General features: G+C 43.7%; 1 protein-coding gene across 4 annotated transcripts in view; it reads left to right on the top strand.

Moving 5' to 3' along the window:
- The window catches only part of LOC139787343 (uncharacterized), a 238,716-nt gene extending 210,877 nt beyond the window's left edge, over positions 1-27,839 (top strand). For all 4 annotated transcript variants that reach the window (XM_071726452.1, XM_071726448.1, XM_071726445.1 and 1 more), the window contains 4 exons: positions 15,349-15,494; positions 18,549-18,821; positions 22,023-22,226; positions 22,579-27,839. In XM_071726452.1, the coding sequence (XP_071582553.1) occupies positions 15,349-15,494; positions 18,549-18,821; positions 22,023-22,226; positions 22,579-22,703 (748 nt within the window). In that variant the 3' untranslated portion in view covers positions 22,704-27,839. The remainder of the gene's footprint in view (positions 1-15,348; positions 15,495-18,548; positions 18,822-22,022; positions 22,227-22,578) is intronic.
- Positions 27,840-27,856: the final 17 nt, after the last annotated feature.

The following is a 27,856-nucleotide window of genomic DNA, read 5'->3' on the forward strand; positions in this document are numbered from 1 at the left end:
ATCGCCCCATAAACATGTCGCTAAGTGAAATTTGACATGAAATTTATCACACTCTGTATTTTTTAGTGAAGCGCGAGCGCTTTTAAAAACCGCATATTTCTTTTACCGTCACCTTGGAAAGATTTTTTACGCCGTACCGGCGAACGTCGACAATAAAAAGCGACGTGCCATTTCTCCCGTCTTGCCCGGCTTACATCTTATTCTTCGTTCCAGGCAGTTTTATTATCCGCGTTACAATTCTTTCAGTTTGATGCGCGGCGAATAATTACTACGGAAGACGGCGGGCATCGGCATTAAGCGTTTACTACTCTCGCAAGCTGGGAGATTGAGTGCACGACACGAGAGAGGCGTAAAAAAAAGAAGAAGAAAAAAAACGTAATTCTCTTCTCGACTTATGCCCGCCGCGTCGTTCATCTCGTTTTCATCGATTCACGTTTCTTCGGCGAACTCGCGCGAACGAACGACTCGGACTTGGTTTTGCCGCGGAAACTTCCGCCGAAGGGTCGGTGACTTTCATAGTTTCAGTGTCATCCTTCATCTGACCGAACGTACGCTTCCGTTACTCGACATCGCGGAAACGTCGAAGGAGACACAAAACGAATTCGACACCGAATTCTCGACATACGCGAAGAAACCAACCGCCTTTCTCGTTCACGTTACACGAGACGACGCCCCGGCAAAAAGGTTTGAAATTACGACGGGAACGTCGATTGTCCACGTTTCCTTCTTTTCATCGGAAGGTCTAATGAGAGATATTCTTGGAATCGATATCGAGTGATAGAAATTACAGCTAATCGCTTCCGCGAACGCTACGTCAAAGTGATATCGCGATGACGCGCCATGCCTGCGTCATTATCTAAATGTCTGAATGTTGTCGGACAAAGAAAGAAGCGCACGACACGGTTGCTAATATTATGCCAGGGAAATAACCTACAATCTTTCCATCCATCGACCGCTATTTCTGTGCCTTGCACGGAACGATCAGCCGAGTATGTATATCGCGTATACATTCACGATAAGTGCAGAAGCCTCGTAGACATCGCTGTACTATTGCATAATATTAGGACAAACGAAAATGACGAGCGAGCATAGATAAGCCGACAAATGAGATATGCAGAATTTTTTCGCGGAACTTCTTAGATAAAAAGAACGACCGGATTCGCGGAATTTTTGCAGCATGCGTTAATTAAAAATTACCTGTGTTCTTCTATCCTCCGCGGCGGATTACTAATGATTTTTATACAGCTCGCTTTCAACACTGCGAAAAAATTACCGCCCTCGCGGTCTCGCGGGGACATGGCACATATCATTTTCGAGACGCTACTCGCGGATGTGCACGGATTCTCGTTTGACGCTCGTCATACCGCGCTTATACGGTGTGTGCGAGTGTTCGTCGGCGGAATTCTCCTTATTTCGCGGAATCTTCCCCACGCTGATCTTCTCGCGCTTTAATATACCCGCGATTACGCGCCAGCTCGCGACTTTATGAGAAACGCCGTCCGGGATTCGCGTTTCCCTGCTACGACGAGGGGAAGACGAAGAGGCCGCGTAGACGGTCGGATCGGGAGAGGAGGAAGGAGGAGGGGGATATTCTTTTATATGTCAGGGAGCAGATTTCGTGAATTCATTTTTGTGACGGATATATGCGCGCGGAAGGGGCGCGAAGAAAGCGGTTCGTCTGCAGGGAAATGACGCGATCGACGAAGACACGAATCGCAGATAAAGTTTATATCTCTCTAAGATCGATATTTGATATCGTCGGCTGATATGATGTCGTCGTCGCTGAAAATCAGTATTTTTCATGTAAGGCGACTTGGAAGGAAGCCATTATATTATTCCCGACGATTGTCGGAGAAATGTCATTGATAATGTAATTGATTTAATAATACAGTAATGTCAAAAGTACGATCAGTAAAGTGACAAAAGAAAGATTTGTCGAGTGTGCGCGGATAATTTGCTTTTCTGACTTTGGCGTGATCGCGATTTGCGAGGACGCCAAGTTGAAGAATGAACCTCTCGAGAGCGGTAATCGTGCTGACTGTAACAAGATTGAATATTTTGCACCGATACTTCACAACGGCGCCCGGCGCCACGACAGGCTCTCGGGCGAACGTTAGCAAGGGGACTCGGTATTTCAATTAAGGCCGAAGCCTCGGCCCGGAGTAATTAGAGGCGAGTGGTGGGCGAAACGCGAGCGCGGGGCAAGACGGTTGTGCATTAAACTGTAAATCTGAGAGCACTTATCGCGACCACGCTGGAATTGCATAGATAACCGAGGGCGGGCGCAAATCTTTCCTCGGAACCGGCTCGCGCGCAGACGAAATCGTGACGAGCGAGAGCGAAAGAAAATCGCGAAGACCGTGATGCCGGACGTTAAGACGCTGCGAGATCGAGCTTTACGGCGATCTTGACTAAAATTTTGGAGCACGTGTGATGAAACGTGATAAGTTAAAGTTAGCTTATCGATGTAAGGCAAGTTAGTGTTTTATACGGAATTACACGCCGGCGAATTATAAGACACGTGATTACAGGCGGAATTACGACATCAGATGCGCGAGTTTCTCATAAATCTCTCGAAGTCGACGGTAAATCAGCCGTTCACGGCGAACGAGCGATCCACCTCGACTTTTTCCTGCTTTTACCTATCCTTTCGGCAGAATGAAACCGTGCCAAAACGCCGATGTGTGGCTTTTACGAAGCACCTGCTCGGACGGTTTCAAGTAGTTCCGGTTCGCGACGGCGGCGAGGTGTGTATGTGTGCGCGCAAATATACTTCCGCATATACACTAGCGAGCGAGAGCTCTGTCCGTTCGTCCGTCCGTGTGTTTACATGCACGCGACACACGATTTATGTGCATCTCGAGCGGAGCGCTCGCATTGATCGCAACGATGCACCCGGGACACACGTAATAACGAATCGTTCGTGCAACGAGCCGCTACTCTATAAAAGAGTACGAGATTGTAGTTGAAAAAAAAAAAAATATTTTGAATACACATGCCGGAATTACGGAAAATATCGCGGAGTTTGGAAACGCCGAGGGAAACGCCAATTGGAAAGAGGTCCGAATTATCGTCATTCTTTCGTTACTACCGCGCGTATTTTGTGTCCAATTTTTCCGAAATTATCAACGATGAATTTTAACGCGATGAATTTATCGATAATGATTCTGTCCTTTGTATATATTTCCGACGCATATCCGCTGTATTTGATGGATGCTGCTTTAATTATCATTAACTAATGTCAGACTCGCGTGCAATGCGCGCTAACTTTTTTGCATTAACTTCCGACGCAGAGCTCTGGAAATGTGGAATTAAAATTTTTTTCGCTCAATTTGTTTAATCTTCCTCGTTTGCTGCCGCGCGTAATTATTTTCATACGTCCATCGAGTTAACCAGATCTCATTCGCCGTCGCCGATAAGTATTTACAGATCGATTAAAATGTCAGGCGGGCGCAAGTATTCTTCGTGAACGTCGTGAAAAATGGCTTCCTGTCACGGAAGTCTCGTGTATACAACGACAGCGGACGATACCAACTCTGATAAATCATTGTAGATTCATATTTTTTTTTCTCTCTCCTTTATGTATTCCATCCCCCCCGTTCTAAAGCCGCGTCTTATGGAGAGGCTCGTCTGCCACCCTCTTTCGACCTGTCTCGGATAGAGCTCGCGATATTTATCGCCCAATCGCCCAGTCGCGGGACAACTTAAACTCTTCCACTTGATCATAATTTATGTACACAATTACCGTATACTTCTTAACCGTATACGCGACTATAATCGAAAAGGAAAAGGTTTGAACGTATGCACTTTCTTCCTTTTATTATTACACACGCTATCGTTATTATTAATTCCTGAAATAAAATATATATTTCGGGCACCATTATGCTCGTCGCGGTCGATATCTAGGTGGGTCGATATCGCGCGTCGCGCCGATATCACATTTATGATTGTTATTATTAATATATGCCGCGGCGAAAACGGTGGGAAAATACTTTTCGAAAATACAGCCGCAATTAGTCGAGCAACACCTAATATAAGGAGGCCCGAAAATGTTTATATCCTGTTTTATATAATTTTGCAACGCTATTCTCAGCGTCAGACACGTCGTCGTCTGATCTAAATATCTAAATATACCGCGCGCGCCCGATACGATCCCGAAATTAGATCGCGATAACGAAACAGGTGAGCGACCGAGATCCCTTAATCGTCCCAAGAGCACGTATTGACCACTTCTATATCCGGCAACGCGTTGGAACTTATTCTGAGGCTGGAAACTATTCTGAGGCAAGCGTTCCCGATCGCTACTTTCGCGCCGGTGCAACAGGAGAGAGAGCGAGGCGTCCTTATCGGAAAAACGTGCTTATCGCGGTTGTATATCGAGCTGGATGCCTTCGTGTACTGCATAAAACTTCCGCGTTTCGTTCCGTTCGACCCAGCCGCGCCCGACGGCGCGGCGTGGCGTGGCGGCGACGGCGGATTTCACGACACGGAACGACCCGGGGATTCTATTTCTACGATCCCTCGTTTCTCGACTTTCGACATTGTTACGTATATTATCGCGACTTCCCTCTCGCGGTCCCGTCCGCCTTGGCATGTCGACATCTATAAAGCCCGCTCGAGACGTCGGACACGTCAAATTTACCGCCTTCTTTCTGGCGATACGTACGTCGTCGTGTAATTCAATTATGTATTCGTAGAATGCATTTTAGTTAAGTAGGTACGTCCACTGTGGACTACATATCTATTTAAATCTCAGTTTATTCTAAATTGGATACACATCCTGTAAGATGCATTTACATGCTGTTTCCCTGTTATGAAATTTTGCTTATCTTCTATAAACATATATAGAAATAATAACTAATTTCTATAAATTATTATAGAAATAATGAACAAATAGCTGGTATAATCGACGATTTCTTTTCAATTCGTGTGACTTTTTAAATAAAAATTTTAATGGTATCTCAATGCGACGAGCTCTCTTTTCATTTCGATTCTACTCGCAATTGATCCGCATTGTCACAGTTCGAAGATGGACACAGCGTTTCAACTCACTTGCAGACCGAAGAGTAAAATATATCGTTTGACCTATTAATCATTTGTCGCTGTCGGAACATGCGCGACTTCGACCTTCGGTCGATCGATTATTCCGACATGATGAATAAACCAAATTTTGGTCGAACGAGTGTTACATCCTGGTGTTGACGACACTCAAATTAATGACTTCGATAAACGTGACGGCTACATACGTGCAACGTAAATGCAATCCACTGTGGATCTTCTGTGCAATCCAACGCGGACGTCCGTCGTTCGCCGACACTTTAGCACGTAAACGACGCGTTTTACGTTCCAGATATCCGCTCTTTTTCTATCTAATTCTTTTCCTATACTGCCGACTGCCGACATTCCCGTTCCGTTTTTTTTTTTTTACGTTTACGCAGCTTCTTCGGGAATTGGTTCTTCGGAACGAGAGAGAGTCCGCGCGCGCGCGCGCCTTCCGATCTTTATTTTCACGACGTAGCCGACTGCCGGACGAATTCCGTCATTTCGTCGACGATCGTATACCCAGCGATCCGTCATACGCGAACATCCGGACCGTACGACGAATCGTCCGTGATGTTCGTGAATTTACAGCTCGTAACCACGACGACCGCGTTGTAAAATATTTCAGACGAACGGGAATTCGAGCGCGCTCCGAAACGCGCGAAAGGGATATCCGAACCGTCGGGGAACGGTATGGCCATATTTTTTTTACCTCGTACGTAGGGTTTTTACACCACGCTCGTTTTCGTTTTATTCCATGAGCGAGACCTTATGCATTACCGGGATACCGTCTCGATTTAATAACCGGAAACCTGGAACGCGATTGGTGTTTGACCTTTGCTCAAAAGCCGGTCCGTGGAAATATTTGCGCGGAAGCGGTCGTATCCCGGCGAGAAGTATCTTGCGGGAAAATGCGAGTCGATTAGAGCGTCAAAAGCGCCCGGGAAGAATTCTGCCGCGTGCGAACCGTATAATATTGAACTTTACGGAGTACGTTGATATCTCAGAAAATATGGGAGTCAGTAACTCAGAAGGAGTATTCTTTAATAACGTCGGAATCCACTTTTCTCCGGCGAAAAATTCCGGACGAGCGATTTCGTATGTAAATCGAGATCTTTTAGTCACGTTAATCTCACATATGCCTGCGATCAAAATCTGCATTAAAATAGTAATAATTTCAAGTTGTATATGTTCGATAAATTATCTTTTTCTTTAGAATTTAACGTTGCAACGTTGGTAAACGTTACCGTGTTACCGCTCTCGTTCTCCGACACGTTAACATTTATATAAAAACCCATTCGGACATGTGCAACATCGCCTTACCCAGCAGAGAGAAAAAGACATTTTTCGTCTCGCAATCTCACGATTTTCGCGGCGCGGCGCGGCCGGCCATTGTGATCCGAGCTAAAAGGCTTTCTCTTCTTCGCTGCTAAAGGGGAGCCGTTAAGGGCTCTTCGCTTATCAAGCGAGCATTCCGCGGGAAAAGAAAAGATCACGTGCGCGCGATCTAATAACGAGCTTTTAGAGTACAGACATACACAAATACACTCGCGCGCGCGCACACAACACAGGGAGATACACCAGTGTATGTGTGTCCGATGTGACGATGTGGCTGCAGCTGCAGTTCGGCTCGACACTTCGCCGGTCGCGCTGGTTGACGATCGGTCCAGCTCGGCGCACCCGATCAAAGCTCGTTTTTATGAGGCCCACGCAAACCGTGCCCGATTGGAAAAAAGAGAGGAAAACGTTGGAAGGGGGGAGGAGCGGCGAGAGGGAGATAAGCCGAGCAAGACAGGCTTAACGAAAAAACGAGTTATGAATTACTCGCGTCCGTAAATAGTGGAGTTGCGGATGGGGTGGGGGGGGGGGGCGGGGGGTGCGCCGAGTACACGCCCCGCCGGGTACCACCGGGGTGCTTATGCAAGTGCATACGAACCCCCCCGGGTAAACACGATCCTCGCGCACATAAACATACGAGACGCATACAGCCCCGCCACGACGCGGTCTCATCCCAGTTTCGCTCTGCTTTTTTTCCCCCTCCCCCTTTCCTTGCCTTTTTTCCTCCCCCTTTCCCCGGTGTCGTTCCTTTTTTTGTTCGTACGTGTCCGATACAGCGCCGCCTTGTTCATTTCCAGCGAGTCGCTTCATTGATCAGACCGTGTATTTGGCGGCGCGCACATATGTAGTACCGTGCATTTTGCAGAATTACTTTATTCCTCTCCGAACCGAACGGATTCTTTCGCTGCTTCTGGTGATCGATTTTTTTCCTTAGAGATATTTTAATTTTCCTCTTGGTGGTCCTGGTTTATATAATTCATGTATCTGTATTAATATATTTCGAACAGTGTTTTAAACAGAGTTTTAATAATTTACGTTTGTTTGCGACCTTTTTCAATTTTCCACGTTTCCAGGAAATGTAATTTATATATGATTGAAATATTTGGCCGTTTATAAACTATCTCTCTCCGTTAAAATATTTCAGTTACTATTCGACGAGCGCGCACGCATGTTTCGAATGTTTCGGCAAACCGCAGAAAATCATTCCGATCATCTCTAGAGGAAAAGGCGAGGGCGTACCTGTATTTATTAGAATACTATGCACGGTCGAATGCGGTTTTAACTTCCGAATGCGAACTTCGAGTTATGCGGCGTGGTCGCCGTAATTTACTCGACATTCTCGCTGATATAACTATGATATACGTTGATTAGAATTTATACGCGCACGGACAAATAATAATCAAACTTCATCATGCTCATATTCCCCAGCGCGCGCGCGCGCTCGCACCGACATTTGTTTAGTATCGTGCGTTTATGATTTCGTCTAATTAAATGGGTGTAACGCGCGCAAGGTACCCTCAACGCCGCGATCAAGTCGGAAATTTACCAGACGTACTAATTGGTAAACGATGTCTATATCCTGGCGATGGTGGAGGATAGATAACTACAGCATACAAGAGTCCAGACTACCTTTGACTCGAAGTAAACAATAAAATCGATCTCCATGAGGAGTTGAATCCCTTCATGCGTATATTTATCTTAATACGCAATTTAATATTCAAAAGACCAGTCAAACTTTACATTATGAGCCAATTATAGTAATTATTTAAAATTGTATTATTTAAATATAAAAAATATGTGATTCAAAAATATAATAAAAAGTTTGAGACGCTATCTTTTATACGTATATTAAATAGATATATGATGTCAATTGACGATATTCGAGCAGTGAGATCTTCCTCACGAAATTAAGGAAGGAAAGATGTGCGTGTAGAGAATCTGCCCCACCGGCATGAAGTAAACAAGTAGAGTGTCTCTTGCTGTCGGCGGAGATCGACTTGCAGCAAGTTCGACGTTTCGTCGACCAATCGGCCGGAAAATTGCTCGTTGACCGGAGTCCTACCAACCGGAAGTGCAGAACCTTCGCGCTCGAATCGGCGCACAAGACGGTGGAAAATTATCGTGTATACGCGCTGCCAAATCGACGATCGAGCCGTAGTCGATAGCATTCCACTAAGCTGAAAGACAAACCTTAACCACGAATTCATTCAGTTGTTCTCTGAGATCGATTTTGATTTGATTGTTCGTAAAAAGGGTAAGAGACTACAATATTAGAAACTACAAGCTGGTAGAAAAAAAGCATGTTCTAATAGATTCGATTATAAATAACTAAAAATATAGGATAGTGAACGTCACATTTTTTTCTACAGCGTTAATTAAAAATATTAAATATGCCTTTATAAGTAATAACCCATTAAAATTGCATTAAATTAAAGTGCACTTCAATTTAAGTGCCATTAATTTGCAAGAATATGATTTCATTATTTACTCGCTATTCAGAAGACTGATGAATCGAGACTCTTTAATTTCCAATTATTCATAATTGACGATTTCTCGGTATACTTATGCAGAATGTATCAACACTTAGTTAATTAAAGAATCTGCAGCGCCGGACGGTATCGAGATAGTTTCGGAAATCTCGTAAATCTCGGTAATCAAGCCTCAAATTGAACCGCCGTTAAAATAAAGTTCCCTCGAAATTCGCTGAGAACTAGGTTTTATTCCCTATTTACACTTTCGAAGTTCACCTCGCCTTTAATTTTCAATCGGCTGTAATTCAAAAACTATCGACCTCTCTCTGAACTTTGAAAGCGCTATTTTTCTTCACTCGTGTTCCGGCGCCTGCGGTCGAGAAAAAGTTCGATAGTTCCTAAATGCTCATATACATACGCTAGTGATTATCAATTACTTTTTATTTCATTCGAAAATTTTAATCAATCTTATGTATAATCACGAAAGAGTCAGAGAGAAACGATCACAACATAAAGATTCATAAAATCTGTCGAAAGGATATTAAACATATGATTGTTATTCTTGAATACGAAACTCAACGTGCGTTAAAGTGTCGGACCGGCTAATATGCAGGTGCATGTTTTTAAGACAGTTCTTCCAACATGGAGAGTCTGAAATACGGTCGAGTAGTTAAATCACGGTAAACTGCGCGGTATTCTTCGCGCTGACCCGCGCGCACACGTCGCACTACGTCTCTGTGTATACGAAGTGGCGGCTGAAACTAATTGTAAGTAGTAAAATAAATCTCCGCCAGCGCGCGGGAGGAATGGCTGCGAAAGCAAACGAGGACATTCGAAGGAATAGCGGCCGCAAACAAACTGGAGGGAACATATACGCAAGCCGGTGGTAACGCGCTCCTGCAGAAATTACTTTGTTGAAAATCGCGAAATGTTATACGTCACCGAAGATTGGGCAACGTTGGGCAACGATAGCGGGTCGCGTAAATAAAATAATTCCTATACGTATATTCGCTGAACGCGCGCGCGTATCTCGCTGTTACGAATATCAACGCTGTAAATCAACAACTATTTTCATACGGTTAAAATTAATTCCCGTCCGGTTTTATCGGCAAGCGGGCCACGTCTATTTCTGCAAATAGCCGAATCCGGTACAAACACCAATCTTAATTTACAACTAAACAGATTGTCTATGGCAAACACCTGCGGCGTATATGAATCCACAATATCCATCGTCATAGAACGTAACTTGCATGATTGCAAAATAGCTTTGAGGCTTGTCCATTTCAGCGAGATTGCAAAATGATTCGGTGTGTTCACTCTTATAACAAATACATACAGTGGTTGAATCGAAATAACAGAAAAACATTTTTATCGGGTTTTATCTGTTTTTCATTAAAAATTTTCGTGACATATACTTTACAATAATAGAGATTCGAAGTGTGTGTGCATGCCTGTGTGCACGCGGACATGCTACTATATACATGATACTAACAATAAGTCAAAAGTTACAGGAATTCCAAAATATTCTGTACAGGGAGATATAACGTTTCCGGTTCATGTATTTCCCAATAAATAGGTACGTAACTGTTCTGTCACGGGTGAAGCTTCGTCAATACTCGCGTTACGTGTATACACGCAACATTTTCATCTGAAAACGACATCAAAATACTCCTTCGTCGGAATACAGTACTGCGATATCCCACTTGCATTTTACTGTTCTCGACACGGTGGAACTGTATTATTCAAGTGGCCGTTTGTTGAAACAACGCTATACCACCGCCGCGTGGAAACTGTTGGAAACAGTTTCCTTATTCGTATTTGGCCGTACGTTGTATTTTTGTTAAGTGAAAGCTATTTTATAAATTCGTTTTTAGCACGCTCGTTTCGCAAATTGTTTCGCAAAATCGAAAATGGAACGGGAATGTTTTTACTGTCTAGTTAAAATATAAAAGGGAAACGGGACGCGGAAGCGAGTGTTTTTACTGCCGGTTTAATTTATACAAACCCAAGATCCCCTTTTAACCTCCATCTTCAACGGGGAAGATGATTAGCTTCGTAAAAGAATAACATCCGTATCCGCGACGGCGGAACAGCTGCATTTCCTTGAATTTTCGACACCGCGGTATTGCGGGAGTTCTACGGGAAGACACGCGATATCGCTTGCCGCACGCTCGAGAGAACGCCGCGACGCTGATGCGCTTTCATCACGGTGGTACTCAACGGACGGAATGAAATCGAAGAAGAAGCGGAAGGAGAAAAAGCTCCGAGGAAGACGAGGAAGAAGAGAATGGAGGAAAACGAGAGAAGCAGCACAACGGTCGGTACCAGTCTCGTCGCTGTTCGTAGGTGGTCCCTGCGGTGGTCAAAGGTATACCTCTACTACGCGGAATCGACCCTGGATATCGCCTTCCCGACGCTTGATCTTTGAAATGCTCGCTGACGAGGACGACCTATATCCCGGATCCGCGGAATTGTCTCGGGTGACGAGGGGCGAAGGAGGGGAGGGGAGTGCTTTCTTTCCGCCGGGAAAGACGAGCGTGAAATTGCTCGGATGAGCGCGCGCGCGCGCGCCACGGCCGAGTGAATGGTCTGACGAGCAAATATAAATTAGATTGAAAAGTCGACTATGAAAAATGTCCTCCTCGATTTGGGACACTGTAGTAAGTGGCGACGGTGGTAATGGCCTCTGGTGCACCCGGCCATTGACACGTCGAGCACGGAAAAGTTTTAAATCAATGTCACCCGAGCGTCATATATCGCCGTCGATGGTTGCAATAGGTCATATGTCAAAGGAATATTTTGTTGCGGATAAACATTGTAGCTTCGGCGATATATTTTTAATCGACAACGAACGGCGTAATTATACGTGTGGAGGGTGGAATTACGTTGCAGACGGTCGACGGAGCATAAATTGCGTACATTCACAATAATTAGTGCTATTTTAACACTAGTAATAGTGCCGTTTCTCAGGATTAAATATTCATATGCAGTAGTTATTTGCGTTTAATTAGCGGCGCGCGGCACCAATAGCCCCTCGGATTACGAATTATCGCTGAATTAGGTGAAATTTTAATTAAGGCATCAACGTTACGGCGATCATCAATGAAGTGCGAAAGAACTTCCTGAGAAGGAAAACAGGGAATTCGGCCGTTCCGCGCCGAGAGCGGGAAAGGGTGAGCGTGCAGCGCGGGGCTGGGCGAAAGAGAAACGGAAGATGGCACACGATCTCGTAAGAAGACGCCACTGCACGCTGGGGAACGATAACGGCGGTTGGGACGTTCCCGGATGCACGCCAGAAACCGAATGTAAACGGCTGCACGCTGCATAAGTTAATTAATTAAGTTGCCGCTCTTTACGTTATCACGCCGCCCGCGCCGTCGATGCATTATCGCATCGGGTTTGGGTACTCGCTTTGCCGTCGAGAATTTCCGAAAATATCTCGTGAACCGTGTGATCTAGAATAGAAAATTTCTGTTAAAGAGAACTAAACTTGTCGAGGAACACCGCGATTATCGATACGCTGTGTATATGTTCTAACAACGTTATCAATTTTACAATTAACCCAGGCATGTGATGGAAGATAAGAATCTGCGTCAGTCGGTCAGTCGCGAGTTGTTTTCGAAAGAAAAGTTTCGTTAAAGAGCTCGCGGAAAGAGAACTATTTTACTTTTTTTCTTAAAAGCAGCGTAATAATGCGGATATTTTGATCACTGGCAGATTTTCAAGCCACAGCAGCGGACAATGCCGCGATGCATATTGCATTAGGTGTTATTGCACGGGCGCTTTCTAAGAGAATTCCCTAAGGTGCAATTTCGAAACTTCTGCTGTTATGTGTTTTTTATTCATAATCAGTGCGACGCCCTCAATTACCTCATCACTCTTCGAAGATGATAATTATGGCGATTGTTTACTTCGCATGGGCCTTGCCCAGATAATCGCGAAACTGCAATGCTGTCGATCATCCACGGTGCAATCGATCAATATTTTTACATTTCGTTTTAATTCGGAGGGTAACAGCTGCAACGACAGATCTACGCTCCGTTTTTATACGTTATGTCTCTATATTCTTCGGCAAATATTTTCGAACATCCGGTCACCGCGCGCATCTCGAATACGTTGACATACGATCACCATCAGTCAGATTGAAAGCGATTTTTTACTTATTCGATTGCATAGTGATTGAGTATCGTTAACTGTCGATATTTGGTCAAGATATTGTAGTATTTTCGTCTATCGCATATCCTGCGTGATATATATGTCGTTTTATCTTTTTCCGCAACAATTTGATAGTGCTTTAACTATTTGATGAAACAAACACGTTCGAGAACCACGCTTTTTTATACATTGAAATTTAAATGTCATTTATACGAATCTTTTCTTTTTCTTTCTCTCATTATCCTGATATTTTAAAATGGCTTTCGCTAAGTGAAGATAACGATAGAAATATGCTTTTAGATAATTGTTTTAATTTTTTCTGCGTTAAATAATTTTCCTTATTCTTTTCTGTCTATTTCTTTATATTTTTTACTCTATCTGTGCTATTCTAATCGCTGACTTTCCGCGCTCGCGACGCCTTTCAGTTCCAAAGTCAGGCCATGAGCTGTTTAACGCCCCCGTCTTCCGATATACATTTTTGTTTTTACAGACGCGGTACGGATATCGGCTAGGGTGGCCGGCTGTTGGTGGATTGTACCGTATCGTGATTCGCCCGGAAAACTGACATCGATCAATCATATCGCAGACGAGTGTCGGTTTCCACGAAGCCTCCCCCTGACGTTCGTCACGTTTTATTACAATGCTTTTATACGACCGAATGCGCACACAGCTCGGCTACGGGGGATATTTTTCGTAAAAAGACCACTCGTCCCCGCGCGCCTGCAAATGATGGTTCGCGGCGAATAATGAAATTTTGACGTTTGCGAGCATATACTTTCCGCTGGTAAAATAACGTAACGCTCGACGCGGTCTAAAAGCACGGCTGAATATTTAAGGAGGATTATAATTTTCCTTGCCATCTCTTGTACCATTTGCCTATTTTTTTCCACATCGGCACTGAAATAGCGACTTCATAAAACTTTTAACACTCTGACCTGGTTGTTGTATCAACCGATCTCGGTTTAGATTGGTGCTAACTATAGTATCACTATCTTGAAAAATGCACCCTGTTATTTCAATCATCTCCGGGAATAGATTTCCGCGTCTCGCGTGACAATTTAAACGATTTTAACAAGAATAAAATCGTGGACAATACAGGAATGTCGCAAATAAAATCTCATGGTTTAAATTTTATTACGGTTATATGTTTGTTATTTATGACACGTTAGTCGAGACGATACGGTTCGTAAAAGTCTATAACGGCGCCTTAAATTCGACTATCAAAAGCCTCCGTGACTTACAAATTCGCTCGAGTTTTCAGAACAGCTCGCCCGGAGAGAAATGGATCGGTGCTTATGGAATATCTGAAAGCTATCGCGTATTTTCTCTTTTATACGATTAAACGATAATTTTCCTACGCGGGCGCGCGCGAGCTTTATATATTCCACCGCGAGGGCGGAACGCACGTTCGTTCCTTTCTTGCGTCGCGGTCCTTGACAAGCGCCGGAACAAGCGCAATTAAATTGAATCCAGCAAAAAATTCGTCCGTAATGCCGCCCGCGAAATCCCCGGACGCGATCGCGGAAACTAGTTTCGCGAGAGGCGAGCCATCGAGAAGTAATATAAACTTTATATCCCTCTTCACGGGGCGGAGAACTCGTAAGACAAATATATGTCGAGATCGTCGTTTCCGGCTCGCGCAACGGCTTACGACGGGACGCGGTGCTCCACCGGGTTACAGTGTAAACGTATATCGCCGGGGATCGGCCGGGGTGTATACAGATATGAACTTATATACGCGGCGTGTCTTATACGTACGTATACATGGCGCGCATGAGGCAGTCGAGTTTTCAGATTCCGCCGTAAAGGCGGTCGGCCGTAAAAGAATTGCGTTAAACTTAACGTTCGGCCGTTAAGAAAGGTTCTGATAAAATAAAATCTTAATCCTGCATGGGGAAGAGATTTAGGGTGCTCTCCCCTGCTTTTTCCGTCCTAGTCGCCGCTGCCGCCGCCATTCTGGGCAGGAAGGGCGCATCGTGCTCCCGTCTTGCCGAGATCAGCCTTAACGGTCCGCTGGACCGACTATTAACCGTATCTCGCGCGCCTAATCCTTTCAGATCTAAATTTTTATTTGTCCGCGGGAGACCTTATTTTTACAGCCTAAAGGGGCGGACTTAAATGGCGTTATTCACACACTGAGACACCCCCCCCCCTCTTCTCTCCGTGATCTCTTTCTTATCGATTCCAACAATCCTAGCGAGATAAAATAGTCTCAGTTTAAAAAAATTTACTTTGTCACGGTGCATCAGGAGTTTAAACAATTCTCTTAGTTTTTAAAATTCAACTTTCACGACCTCGTTTTCGATTCTTTCGTTATCTAACGCTTTTGTACGTTCCTTTTCAGCAAGAACGGATACGTGTGCGTCATGTTCCACAGGAGGGACGAGCACGTAATAGAGATGCAGCTGTCGGAATGGGGCCAGCAGCCCGACGATATATGCAACTCGAGCACGTTCAACTCGCACACGATGCCGTACACGACGTTCATCAGTAAGTAAATTCTGATCTCCTAATCGAATTACGCATTGTCGTCGCAATATCACGTCGCAGCAGTAAAGTAACTAATTGGGCTTTAATGCGGGGTGTCAACTTTCCGAGCCCCGGCAAATGTAATATACGCAAATTTGATTACGCTTAACAGTGCTCAGTTGACGGATCGTGTTATATGTTTGTTACTGCAGTTTCAATTAACGCAGTTAAACGCGACCGGTCCCGCCGTTAATGCATCCCCGGCATTTTTGCTTTGTCGGTATTACAACCGTAATCAATCGAGGGTAAATTAATTTGCCGATATTGCGACCGATGAGGCTGCTCGCAAATTAACTTGCAGTTACTTTTGGAAGTTATCAAAGGGCAGTTCTCTCCCCACCTCTCTCTCTCTCCCTCTCTCCCTCTCCCTCCCTCTCTCTCTCTCTCTCTCTCTCTCTCTCTCTCTCTCTCTCGCTCGCTCGCTCTCCTTTTAAAGCGAGTCAGCTGCACTATTGTTCGATTAATATTTGCGGCTTCTTAATTTTCTATTCGCTTCGACGTCGCTTTCGCTCCGAACGGAAGCGCGTTAAAAGTGCGCGTAAAATAAAACATGTTCGAGCTTTCCGTGGGCGTGAAATTTCTTCACGATTCGCGGGAGATCCATTACTGCGAGAGAGAGAAAGAGAGAGAGAGAGAGAGAGAGAGAGAGAGGCGCAGAGAAAGAGAGAGAGAGAGAGAGAGAGAGAGAGAGGCGCCGATGTAACGGGATTGTAAAATATATATGCCCATTTTTTTTTGCCGTAAGCCAAGATTAAGTAGATTGGAAATTCGACCGCGCCCGCGTTGCGGCCGGAAACCGGAATCAGGAACGTTTGCTCGAAGGTCGCGTCGGCCTCCCGGTGCTTTCGTGCCAATTCGAAGCCCCCCGATAGAGCTCTTCGTTTTTCTTCCGATTCATTGGCCGCGTCCCCTGGTTTGTCTCGGTCTTATCGAGTTACTCTGACAGGAGATAAGCGATTCAAGATAGAGCGGTGCGCAAAACAGAGAGAGAGAACTCGATATGTTTCGTCCGATCAAATATTTATGAATGTTCTACCGTTGCTTTAAATAGTATTGGTCTCGTACTGACGCATTTGTTCACCCTGGATTTTTCATCTAGAGAATTGTACTCTATCGATGAGAATATATCACATCGTATATACTCTTTGCAAACGCGTACGTTACATCGCAACTCGCACGAGCTCTGCTGATTCGCCAGTCATCCGATACTCTGCTTCGGAGTTTCCGAATAAAACGTGATTCGTAGTCTAACGAAAGAGCGCTCTGTTTAGCTTCTAAAGCCAATTCCAGACATCGATCCGTGAGAGTCCGGCGACGTCGGGATGTATGGCGGTCTCACGGACGATTCTCTCAAATGCATATACACTCGGGCGCGTGATTTGTCTCGACTTTCTATGGGTTCTTCCCTAGCCCTGACATATGGATTCACGTGCGTTTCGAGCGGACAAGCTCCGCGTATAGAAAGCATTCTACAAAATTCCGTTATTTTGCTTCATCCGCAGGTCCCTCGATCAATTCGGAGCCAATTTTTCGCCCGCGAGAGCTCGATGAAAGTTCTAATAATCTTCCAACGTTCGATTTTAAATATTTTTGCAACTAAGCCTGAATTTAGAGTCTTTTAAAGTGAAAAGTCTGCTTAAAATTAAACGAGGAATAAAAGTTTCGTTATCTATCTTTGCCCCGAGGGCTGTTTCGCGAAATTTCCTAGATCCTCAATGCTATAGCTCAAGAATGATTGATGCCTCGACATTATTGCGAAGGATAAATCTACCTCAAATCTGTCCAAGAATCTGTACGTGAAAGGTACTTCGGAGGGGGCCTGTTACCCATGTACCCGGTGATGGAAAGTACCTATGTACTTGCGAGAGAGAGAGAGAGAGAGAGAGAGAGAGAGAGAGAGAGAAGCGGACGAGCGCGTTCGGCGAGAAGTTCGCGAATGGCGGAGTTTAACAATCAATTCGCGAAGCGCGGGTTTATGAGCGCATAAAGGATCATATGCCGGAGATCTGTCGTAAAGTCTCTCTCGTAGAGTCGGCTCGCCTTTCAGTTTCTCCTTAGCCCGATTCCAGCAACGTTGACGAAGAGCGGAGCCGTTCCGCCGCGTCGCCGGCGCGGAATTTATCGCGCCGACATTCGCACTCGTCTTCTCTTTTGTGTCGCGGCGCACACTCACCGGATACACGAGCGTGTTACCGCCGAGGATTGCTCGGCTGAAAGTTACACCGTGTGAAAGTAGCATTTCCCAATCTTTTTCAACAAGACCATGACGGTATAGTTCAAGGTATAGTTTGAATAGAATGATGTTTTTACTGCGCGTGCAGCACATCTTATATCTTATCTCAGTTTGTTTTCTTAATTTTAACAACAAATATTTCAATCATGTTGAAGTTTACTTAAATAAACTCAATAATGACACTTTTGTAAATGCGTTTGCTTTTCAATATTTTTCAAAACTTGTTATTGGTTGAGAAAGCCTGATGTAAAGTTTAGTCCTGGCAAGACAGTGGCTGATGTACCAAATATGAAACCGCAAGAAAGACGCAAATATAAGAGCAAGAATCTTTCGCGTCAAACTTTTTGAACGTCCCGAAAGACTCACCGTTTTGACGTTGAACGCAATAAACAGCGGGTTCTTACCTTGACGCGGATCGTGTTGCGTTAATTTCCTCTAGGAACAAAGTAGAACGCGTTCACGTTAGCGTGCGGAACGCGTCGACTGCGTGTCGATCGCGTATCAAATTGCTCGGCTAAAAGTTACACCGCAATGTAAGCAGCGATCTTCTGTCGCTTGTCGCCGAGGGATCACGTGAAAGTTAATGGAGGCTGTTCTTTACGCGAGAAAATTTCAGAAAATTTATAGACAGTCCCTTTATATCTTGTCGCTCTATTTTTATGTTGCTTGATCAATTATTAAAAATAAAATTGATAAAAGATCGTGCCAATCGGAATTGCTATATCATGATCTGATTAAGATAGCGAGACACGCGAAAATAAATCATCTTTATTCGTTTTCAGCGTCCGATCCGATGACCAGGCAATGCCCCAATCTCGGTCGCTACAATATCGTATCGTTGTTTCGGCCACCGAACGCCGACAATGTCGAGAGCGTATTGACCGTCGACGGCGAGCAGAACGTTGCTAACGCAGCGGAGGTGCACGACGTGAGAGTGCCCTCGACAGCGTTCCCAAGCCAGTGCCACCACGGTAGTGTACGTAGACTGGACATCGGTTGCAGGACACCCGATCGCATGGAGTTCGCCACGTCTTGCAGCGACGAGGCGTTATCCGGTAAGGATTATCCCATCTGCTTCTCGTGAACGCGTTATTTCAGCTTTAGAATACTTCCTAGTGTCTGAGAACGATGGTGCACATAAAATTTAATGAGGGATAAAATTTTATTATTTATATTATTTCGTTATTTGCACCACAAAAAAGATAACTCGGCGAGAGCTTTCAATTCTCAGTCTTATATGAAATAATAATTCTACCATTTGAACAAATAGTTGAAAAGATAGCTAGGAATATTTTTTCTGTCCTAAAATTAGTTCATTATCTTATCTGTAATAGTTTAATCGCGATTTCTAGCGACTTATTTCGCACGAGGGCATTTGTGCGCTACGAAGATTCTTTTTGTACCCCGTGCGATTTCACTTAACTAAGGGAAGTTAATCAAAGAGATGCCCGATAAGCGACAAGAAGATTCCATTCACGACAACCGACGGGCTTTGAAAGCGCTCGCAAACTTCGACAGATTCTCGACGTGTGACGTGGGTCGGCATGGTTAACGGACATAATCGTCGTCGTTATCGTCATCTTTAAATCTTTTTGACTTCTCTTCTATATATCTGCGGTTCTATAAACTATAACGTATTTTCAAAAAGAAGCTTCCGGGGACAATGTGAACGGCTCGAAAAACTCGAGGCAGTCATCGTCGTTCATTGTCTTCGACATATTCGGAGCAGCTTCGTGGTTCAGTAGAATGTTCAGCGTCCGGGATGTTCAAGAGAGAGGAGAAGGTGGGAGAGGGAGCAGACTCGACATGGGTTGGAGCACGTTCGCCCGGAACATCTTATCGGATTACCCGCACCTCCCTCTCGTCTCCCGTCCTAGTTCGCGCAAAGTTATCACAAGTGGTGATAGTTAGTTTGCGGAAAGGCAGCAGGCGTCACGGTTGCCGAAGTATAGCGCTTGCTTACGACCGCGCTAACTTTGTGCACTTCGTTTGACTCCATACATAAAAATTGACACGTCGCGCGTTGTCGGTTGACCAGGACTTTTTCCCCGCTACGTCTGCACAATCGAACTAATTCGACTGATAATAAATTTATATACATCGAGCGTTATTATTACAGAGATCCATTAATTTTGACGGGATATATCCATTTACGCATTCGTACAAAATCAATCAAAACAACTCTATTGTATCAAATTCTTCTATTTTAGCATCTCCCTATATATCAACGTCAGCGTGTAAGCCGCGTGTTTAGCTCGACAACAATGATAATAATAATAACAAAGTGATCCCAAAGTAATTTAAGGGCGATCTCCGGATTAACTAGATCGTCGAGAAGATAAAAGGCGCGGATTAAATCCCTTGTGAAAAGCAAACGATACGAATGCGCAGCGCGTGCGAAGTCGGTGGTGTCTCTATATGTAATCCGCGAGAGCATTGATACGTTACAGAACTACCGAGCAAGAGAGAGCGTTTCGTAGCCGGGAATTATTTTAGCGGCGCGAGTTACCGGGACATGTTGACACAACCGAGGATTTAGACACTCGAGACCCGTGCCTCGCGGCTGTCGACACGGGATTGTATTCCGAGACACAGATACCAGCGACGATGAAGACGAGGACAACGGCGATGAGAAGGCAGAATGGCCATTAAGATTTCGTATAAACAGCGCGCTCGGTGCGCGCTCGGTTCGCGGCTTATAGAACGACGTCATCGTGACTTCCCGAGCGCGATCGTTAATCGCGTTGTTATCGTACCACACCGAGTCTCTCACGTTTCGCGTCGGAATCCGAATTCGTCAGGCAGGAAAACGATGGCAACACGTGTTCTAATTTCACGGACTTTCTTGTCTAATTATGCACCCTAATCTCGGAACTCCCGACGAATTTAGAGCCGCGTTTCGGGGTCTTTGTTACCAAACGCTGATTTACTTTTAGAATCCGCGTGCGTTCGCGTTTTCTGAATCGGCGTTTTCCGGGAGAAGTTTACGGCACAAAGTAAGATAAACCGTTTTACCGTTTCTCGAAGAATAAAATTACTCGATCGCTTTAATATATCTATCGAATCGTTTCATCAGATTAGGCGTACGATGATCGATCGTTAATTTATCCCAAGCCGCGTCGCATTCGTGAATCCAGGTGAACAAGAGGTAAAAAAAAATTGTACATTTATTCTGATACATCAATGTCAACGCTTAACGCGTTTAGTTTTTACCGTTGATAGGTGCCACTGCCCGTCGTCGAACACGATGCGCGGTTTCGCGTTTCCTCTTTACGCGAAGTCACGAGCTGTCGGGGGCGACCGCAGTAAATTCTCATCTTACTATCTCGCAAGTACGATCGGGTATCGTCGCTCGAAACGTCACTGATATCGATGTGTCGGAAGGATTTACGGCCCTCGTTTATTCCTCTTCCGTTCTCGCGTGCATTGTTACGGCCGGAAGGCGGAGGAGCAAGTGCCGTAAAAATGATGACATAAAAGTAGCTTCCCCGGACGAACGAATCGCATCTCTCCCCCCCCCCACTCTTCATCGGATACGTTAATTGAATGGTTGAGGGATTACGGTTATCTCGTCCACGCGATAGCGAAATTATGAAAATTTATGAGCGATAAATCCAATAGTATACGTTTTGATGAAACAATTAATTTTCGTAACTATAATTAAAAATAGAATTTTAATGTAATAATAAATAACTCATGACTAACACCATTCAATATTTCTACTTCACATACTTTCTTAATGATCTGCTATAATTTTCAATGACTTAGAAAATTTCCTGCTACACGAACTACTTTCTTCTTTTGTAATATCCACAGTACAAAACAGATGCCCTTTTTAGAGTCGGAGAACAAGCTTGAGCAGCGACGAAGATAATACCAAGTCTCATTAACGAGTTATGGCCTTTTTCCATCTGCTCCGTCAAATTTGCTTTGTGTGGCTTAGCATGTTATTGTCGTCGGTCCTTTAAACGGTCTTAAAAAAGAAAAAAACTTTTCCTATATACTATGGGCGCGAAGTTATACGGGCGCCCATAATCTCGCTCTGCTTTCGCAGTACTTTAAGAAATCGAGAAGTTTAATGCGACTTTGCGCGCGACGCTTTTTAGACGCGCGGAGAATAACTCGCGGAACAACACGCTGCCCATTTCTTTTCCTTCTCTCTCTCTCTCTCTCTCTCTCTCTCTCTCTCTCTCTCTCTCTCTCTCTCTTTCTTTCTATCTCGCTCCGCTCACAGCCGATGCTGTCTCGTTTTCCAGAGTACTTATGCCACGGAACTTGGGTGGAGAACGACACCGCTTACTTGGTGGCTAGCACCGACGTCGGGCGTTACTGCCTCGTTTACAGCGCGTCCGCCGCGACGACAGGAAGTCGTGAACTCTCGGTGACGGGCCATCTCGCTTCCTGTCCGAGGGCCTCTCATCGCTATCCAGTCTCGTGGCAGGTGAACCTCACGTCGTACGGTGAGCATTGTTAATTCCGGATGTGTGACACGCGCGACTCCACTCGCCGTAGTTTCGCTTTGTATGAGATTATTTGCGGTACTTTTGGTCGCCACTTTTTTTTCTTTCTTCAATTATGATTATTAAATGACACTGTAATTTTGCGTCCACGCTCGGTAAGCAAAGTCTTCTCAATTTAAAGAAATTGATTTGGAAATAGCTTGTTTACCGAGCTATATCTTAACTTGAAGTTGCGTTATTGATCCAGCGAATTCGGCGTCCTAGACTTCTATCTCTTCTTGCATCTTATTCCCTTGTTCACGTGTCTTATTCTTATGATTTATTAAGGAAAATATCGATTGCGTGTTTCCAGCTCAATGCGGCGACGCCTCGTCGGGGACCACCACGTGGGCGCTTCGGGTGCCCATGTCTCTCGGGTGCTCGCTTCTTCACATCGTCCTCCTCGGCGCCCTCCTCGCCCGATACATCGCGAGGTGATGCCACTGAGCCGAGACGCGCCACATACCGGTGGCTATATAGTTGAAAGGACAAAGACTCTTATTGCGAAATATTGCATTTGTGGTGATTATATGTGAGACGTTCCGGTACGGTGTGGTAAACTAAATAATCAATCTTAGGACGTAAGTGCGAGCGCGAGCGCGAGCGCGAGTGCGTCATTACGCAGGGATGGGGGTAAAAGTGATTAAGAAAAATAAAATAGACAAGTCGGAAACGGGTAAGGTATTATATATACATAATAGAAATGCATGTGCCAGCCCCGCGAATGTGGCAGAGCCGAGTGCGAGAGCCGGGAGGTTTTACGAATGTACATAAAAATCGATGCGTTCACGAAACGCGAGCTTCCTACACACGTTCCGCTACGAGAGATTGTTCGAAATAACGTTATTATTGAAGAAAGAATCGAAACTTAACTACCTTATTGCAAAAAAGTGTATAAAAATATTATACATACATGTATAATTTAATTCAAGCATTTTTTATTGTCGTACGTTTTTTACAGAATTTTTTATTATCGTTATTAATAGTATCTCTTCATAAATTATAAATAAAGAGAAGAAATGTTTTACTGCATTGGTTTTTATATGCAACAGCTGCGAAATATTCCTCCCTCTTATTCAAATTTTATTGATACAAGCAGTTGCGGAAATTATCCTCTAATTACCACGCCCAACCGTGTGATCGCAGCGGAAAAATATGTCATATTTATCGCTCTCGAGCGAACCTCGTTTGTGTTGCCTTCATACATCGGAGGATTCGTTACGTTTCTCTCTAATAAAAAAGGTCAAAGCGAGAACGTGTTGCGTGGCGGATGTCTTCGTACGTAGAGTTGGCGTGGATTTGCGTTGTTGTATGTATAACGGTGTACGTTTGCCTTTGAAGATGTGAAGAAAACCCAACGACAACTTATTGAGTTTCGCGAAAAGAGCCGCTGGTTTCGCGAGGTCGTGACCGGAAATAACGGGCGACGCGTTCGGGCTCTTATTTGTGCTTTTATCTTTTACAGACGGTGTCTTGTCGCAAGATGCGCATTTATTTATTACGTCCACATATATCTATTCATACACAGCATTAAAGTGCAATCGTAATTCCTCAACTTTTACTAAATTTGATTCTCCGATCATTTCATCCCTTAATCTTATATTATAACAGCTAAATATTGATAAATTCTTTTGAATATGTACATACACACAAATTTTCATTTAAAAAATATTTTCTGTCAACTATCTAATACTAATTTCGCTCGATATTATGCAAATTCTTGACGCTTGTACTAGTCGTCGCGTGAGATGATGTAATAATAAAAGAAAATAATAAGGGTGCTGGGGCCAATATTATACGAAATGAGTGTTGCTCATAGATCGAGAGGGAGTAAAAGAGAGAATAAAAGAACGAGAGAGAGTGAGAGTGAGAGTGAGAGTGAGAGTGAGAGAGAAAGAGAAAGAGAGAGAGGAAGTGATAGATCTATAACTACTTAGAAGTAGCTCCGCAGCCGCTGCCACATTCGCCGGACGCGTTCGACGCTTCTAAGTGCGACGGGCGATACATGTACTTAGGGAAGAATAAGAGAACTGCCACGTCCAACCTGTAATTATACGCATTTCCGTTAAAAGCTTCGTGGCACGAAATCGCTCTTTGCCGTTGGAGGAGCCGCTGTAAAAAGAGAGAAACCATACGAACGATTATTACTGTAATTACTACTATCGCTGTTAGAACCGTAAGGGCAGAATAACGAACGAGATGAACGGACTCTTTGCTCCTAAAGAATTCCTCGCTTTCTTTTGTACACCTCGCGCGGGAGAGATATTTATCGAGAGGGGAGCGTTTAGCCATGTAAGTCACTCTGTAAAAAAAAGCTACACTGATCCGCCATTGAACTTTAATCCTCGTGCGATGAATGTGAGGTCGATACCTACTGTACGCCATCGAGAGTTTCTGTGAAGTGATCGAGAAGTCTCGGTCGTGCGATCCTATTCCGGGTGTCATAGTCGTAACGCGAAACGAAAATGTACTTGCAGCGCAAGGACTTGGAGATGATAACAATCTGAGATAAACACGAAATATCACTGCCATCAACCATTTTCTCTAATGCGAAAGAACTTAATTAGGTTGAAAGAATGAAATAATGATGGCACAAACGATTATTTTAATGACTCACGAAATAGAATACGCTAGTTAAAAGATTAAATTTTGGATTTAAAAAAAATGTCGAATAAGTGTTCGATTGATTTAACAAAAATTCAATTTAATCTCTTTTATTTATTTCACATAAATATGATTCTTCGCGATACTAATCGAAATATTGAAGACATAAGATAAGAAAAGAAGTGCAATTTGAAAATAATATTATTCGATTCAACTATCAAATGATCATGGAAGATCATTGCAATACAACATATCGGTAATCGGAGAGAAAATAGGCAGTAGATTAGGCTGCATGCGATATAATGATAAATAACATTCAGGTCTTTTCCGTAAAGTTTAGCCATAATTTTTACGAATAATTTGACATGTTCTCTGAAAGAGTCTGAAATTAGTAAAATAGATTCCGAACTTTCATGTGATTTTTCAGAAATGATCCAATAAAGATAAATCCTAACATTATACAATGAACCTTTGAGAAACTAATTAATTGCTGATTTAATTTTAAATCGACCGTGTATCAGATTTTGTTAAATACATTTTAAAACGTTGAGAGTTATTGTATAAAAAGAAAGAAAGAGTTACGGAAACGGCGATAGTGCGATCGTTTGATACGATCCTCTAACAGAAACCAACATGTCGACAAGATATACATATTTTTTATCCGAAATATTTTAATTATAGGGCTCTCTGATCGCAAGACGGAGGGCAGGGACGGTATTCGACCGCGTATTAATCGATTATACACATATACTTGGGCAGTTAGATATACGCAAACAATATAAATATATAAATATATTACGCGACAATTCGATGTTGGCTATAAATTGTACACTATTAGATAAACCGAATAAAATATAGGCGACGAAATGATAAGAATATAGTCGACGATCGAAAGGACAGTACTCGATCAGCGTTCGATTCCTTCTTACCGCGTTTAATTATTTATCCATGTGATACGCATAAAATAACTTTTGTAAATTCTTCTCTACAATTGTTTGTAATTATATCTTTAATATGACGAGATCGCGTTTTCTGTCCTCAATAGTTGATTGCTCTGATTTCTCTATTTGTTCCGTATACGAAATTTCACGTGAGAAATCCAAGATTTTAGAGTGCCGGCTGCTCTAACTGCCTTATTTTTCCTTGCAACCCGTGATCCCCAATGTGTACATTTATGTTTCGTGCTCTCTGTCAATTAGTACCTCAGTACAGCAAGCTTGTGCTATTCTGTTCTACAAACTAGCTTCGCAGGCAGGTATCAGTAAACACGAAATATACGTTTCGCCGACCATCATTTAAGTTGCATCCCAGAATCGAGGGCTGTGGGGGAGATTATTTGTACATAGTAGACTTTAACGGATTCCAATATATGTAGAGAGACAAACACGATTGAGCGCAATCTCGCATCGTGCACGTCGACACGAAAAGAGACATTTGCTGTAAAAAGAAGACGTTGGAGGAGGAAGGATTAGAAAAAGAGCGAGCCGGAGGTGAATTCAATTTTATGATAGTGATCGCGAGAGTGTAGATTTCAGGGTATTTATATCGAAGGTTAAATAGTTATACAAATATACAGAAATATTTAAAGATAAATTATATTGTGAAAAAAATATATATATACTACGTTTTTATTGTTGTGAAGTTGACCGGTGCGACCGACGTCAGTCTCGCATCGACGAGATTAAGCTCTGTTCTTGTAAAATAATCCATGTAGGTGCACCCGCAATCGCTAATTAAGTTGCCCCTGCCACCGCGTAATAATAATTCGAATTCGCATCGAAGTAGCCCGTTTTCAAACTTCCGAAATCAAACGTAGGACGTGTCGCAGGAGCTACCAGATCTTTTTTTTTTTCTATTTTGTTCCTTTGCGTTTCTTTTCTTTGTATTTTACGAGTGGCGAAGAGATTCAAGGGAGACTTTTGCAGAACGACGAAGGCAAAGTGTACAATATAACTTGGGAGGAATATTTCGATATCATCCGGCGCACGAGGGCGAACTAAGTGGCGGATAACTCTAACAATAAGCGGTTAAATAATCCAGATGTTTATAACGTAAACGTGGGAGGGGAATTTCTCTTCCCGCTCTCCTTATACAGTGTAATCGAACACGCGCACACGTCACTACCTGTAGGGCACGAACACAACGACTATTACCGTCTCTAAGTCTTAGCGAGTTAACTTGGTAATTTTAATCGATTTTCGTGAACGACGGAGCGCCGCTATAATTCATACATGAGCACGCGTCGAATTGACCTGGCGAATCGAGGATTCTGACGAATTCCCCCTATCGACGTTATTTCGTTCTCGAGCCGGTGCACTCAGGTATACCTCGTCGGGAGGAGTTCGGCCGATCTCGCGGGACTTTTTATTAGCGCGAATAAATCCGGACGTGTGTCGAGAAGCTTCCCTCTTTCCGTTGTAGGATTCGCGACGGTTGATTGTCGTTCGAATTTCAATCCGGAGGCAGCCGCTACCGCACACGATTTACAGCATCCCAATATACCCGCAATAACGAGACGATAGATTAGGAGTAAATCGCACGGTGTAAAAAGACACACACTTTTCACTGAGAAATATCGGCTTTATCCCCCCGCGTATGTACGTATGTGCGTGTGGGCGCGCGGCGTGGATCATCAAATAGGAAATTAGGGGAGGCGGCGACGACAACTTACAAAACTATTGTATGTACTATTGATAGGAGGGGAAAAAAAAATACCTACGGACAGTCGACGGAAAAATGTTCTGTAATTACCACCGTAACACGCGCGATCTGATGGTACTACTACTCTAAAAATTCATCACGCTTGAAGGCTATCGAGAATCTATACATAACTGAGTGTTTTACTATTGGATTACAATATTATCTATTAATGTAAATGATACCTATTAATGTAAATGGTTTTTCATTATTACATTATTATTATATTATAGATGTTATACTTAATAATATATTTACAAATAATTAAGACGACCCTGTGGTTTCAGTCT

This window comes from Temnothorax nylanderi, unplaced genomic scaffold (assembly GCF_030848795.1).
Source record: "Temnothorax nylanderi isolate EJ_2023f unplaced genomic scaffold, tnyl_v1.0 TNYL_tig0009_pilon, whole genome shotgun sequence".
NCBI lineage: Eukaryota > Metazoa > Arthropoda > Insecta > Hymenoptera > Formicidae > Temnothorax > Temnothorax nylanderi.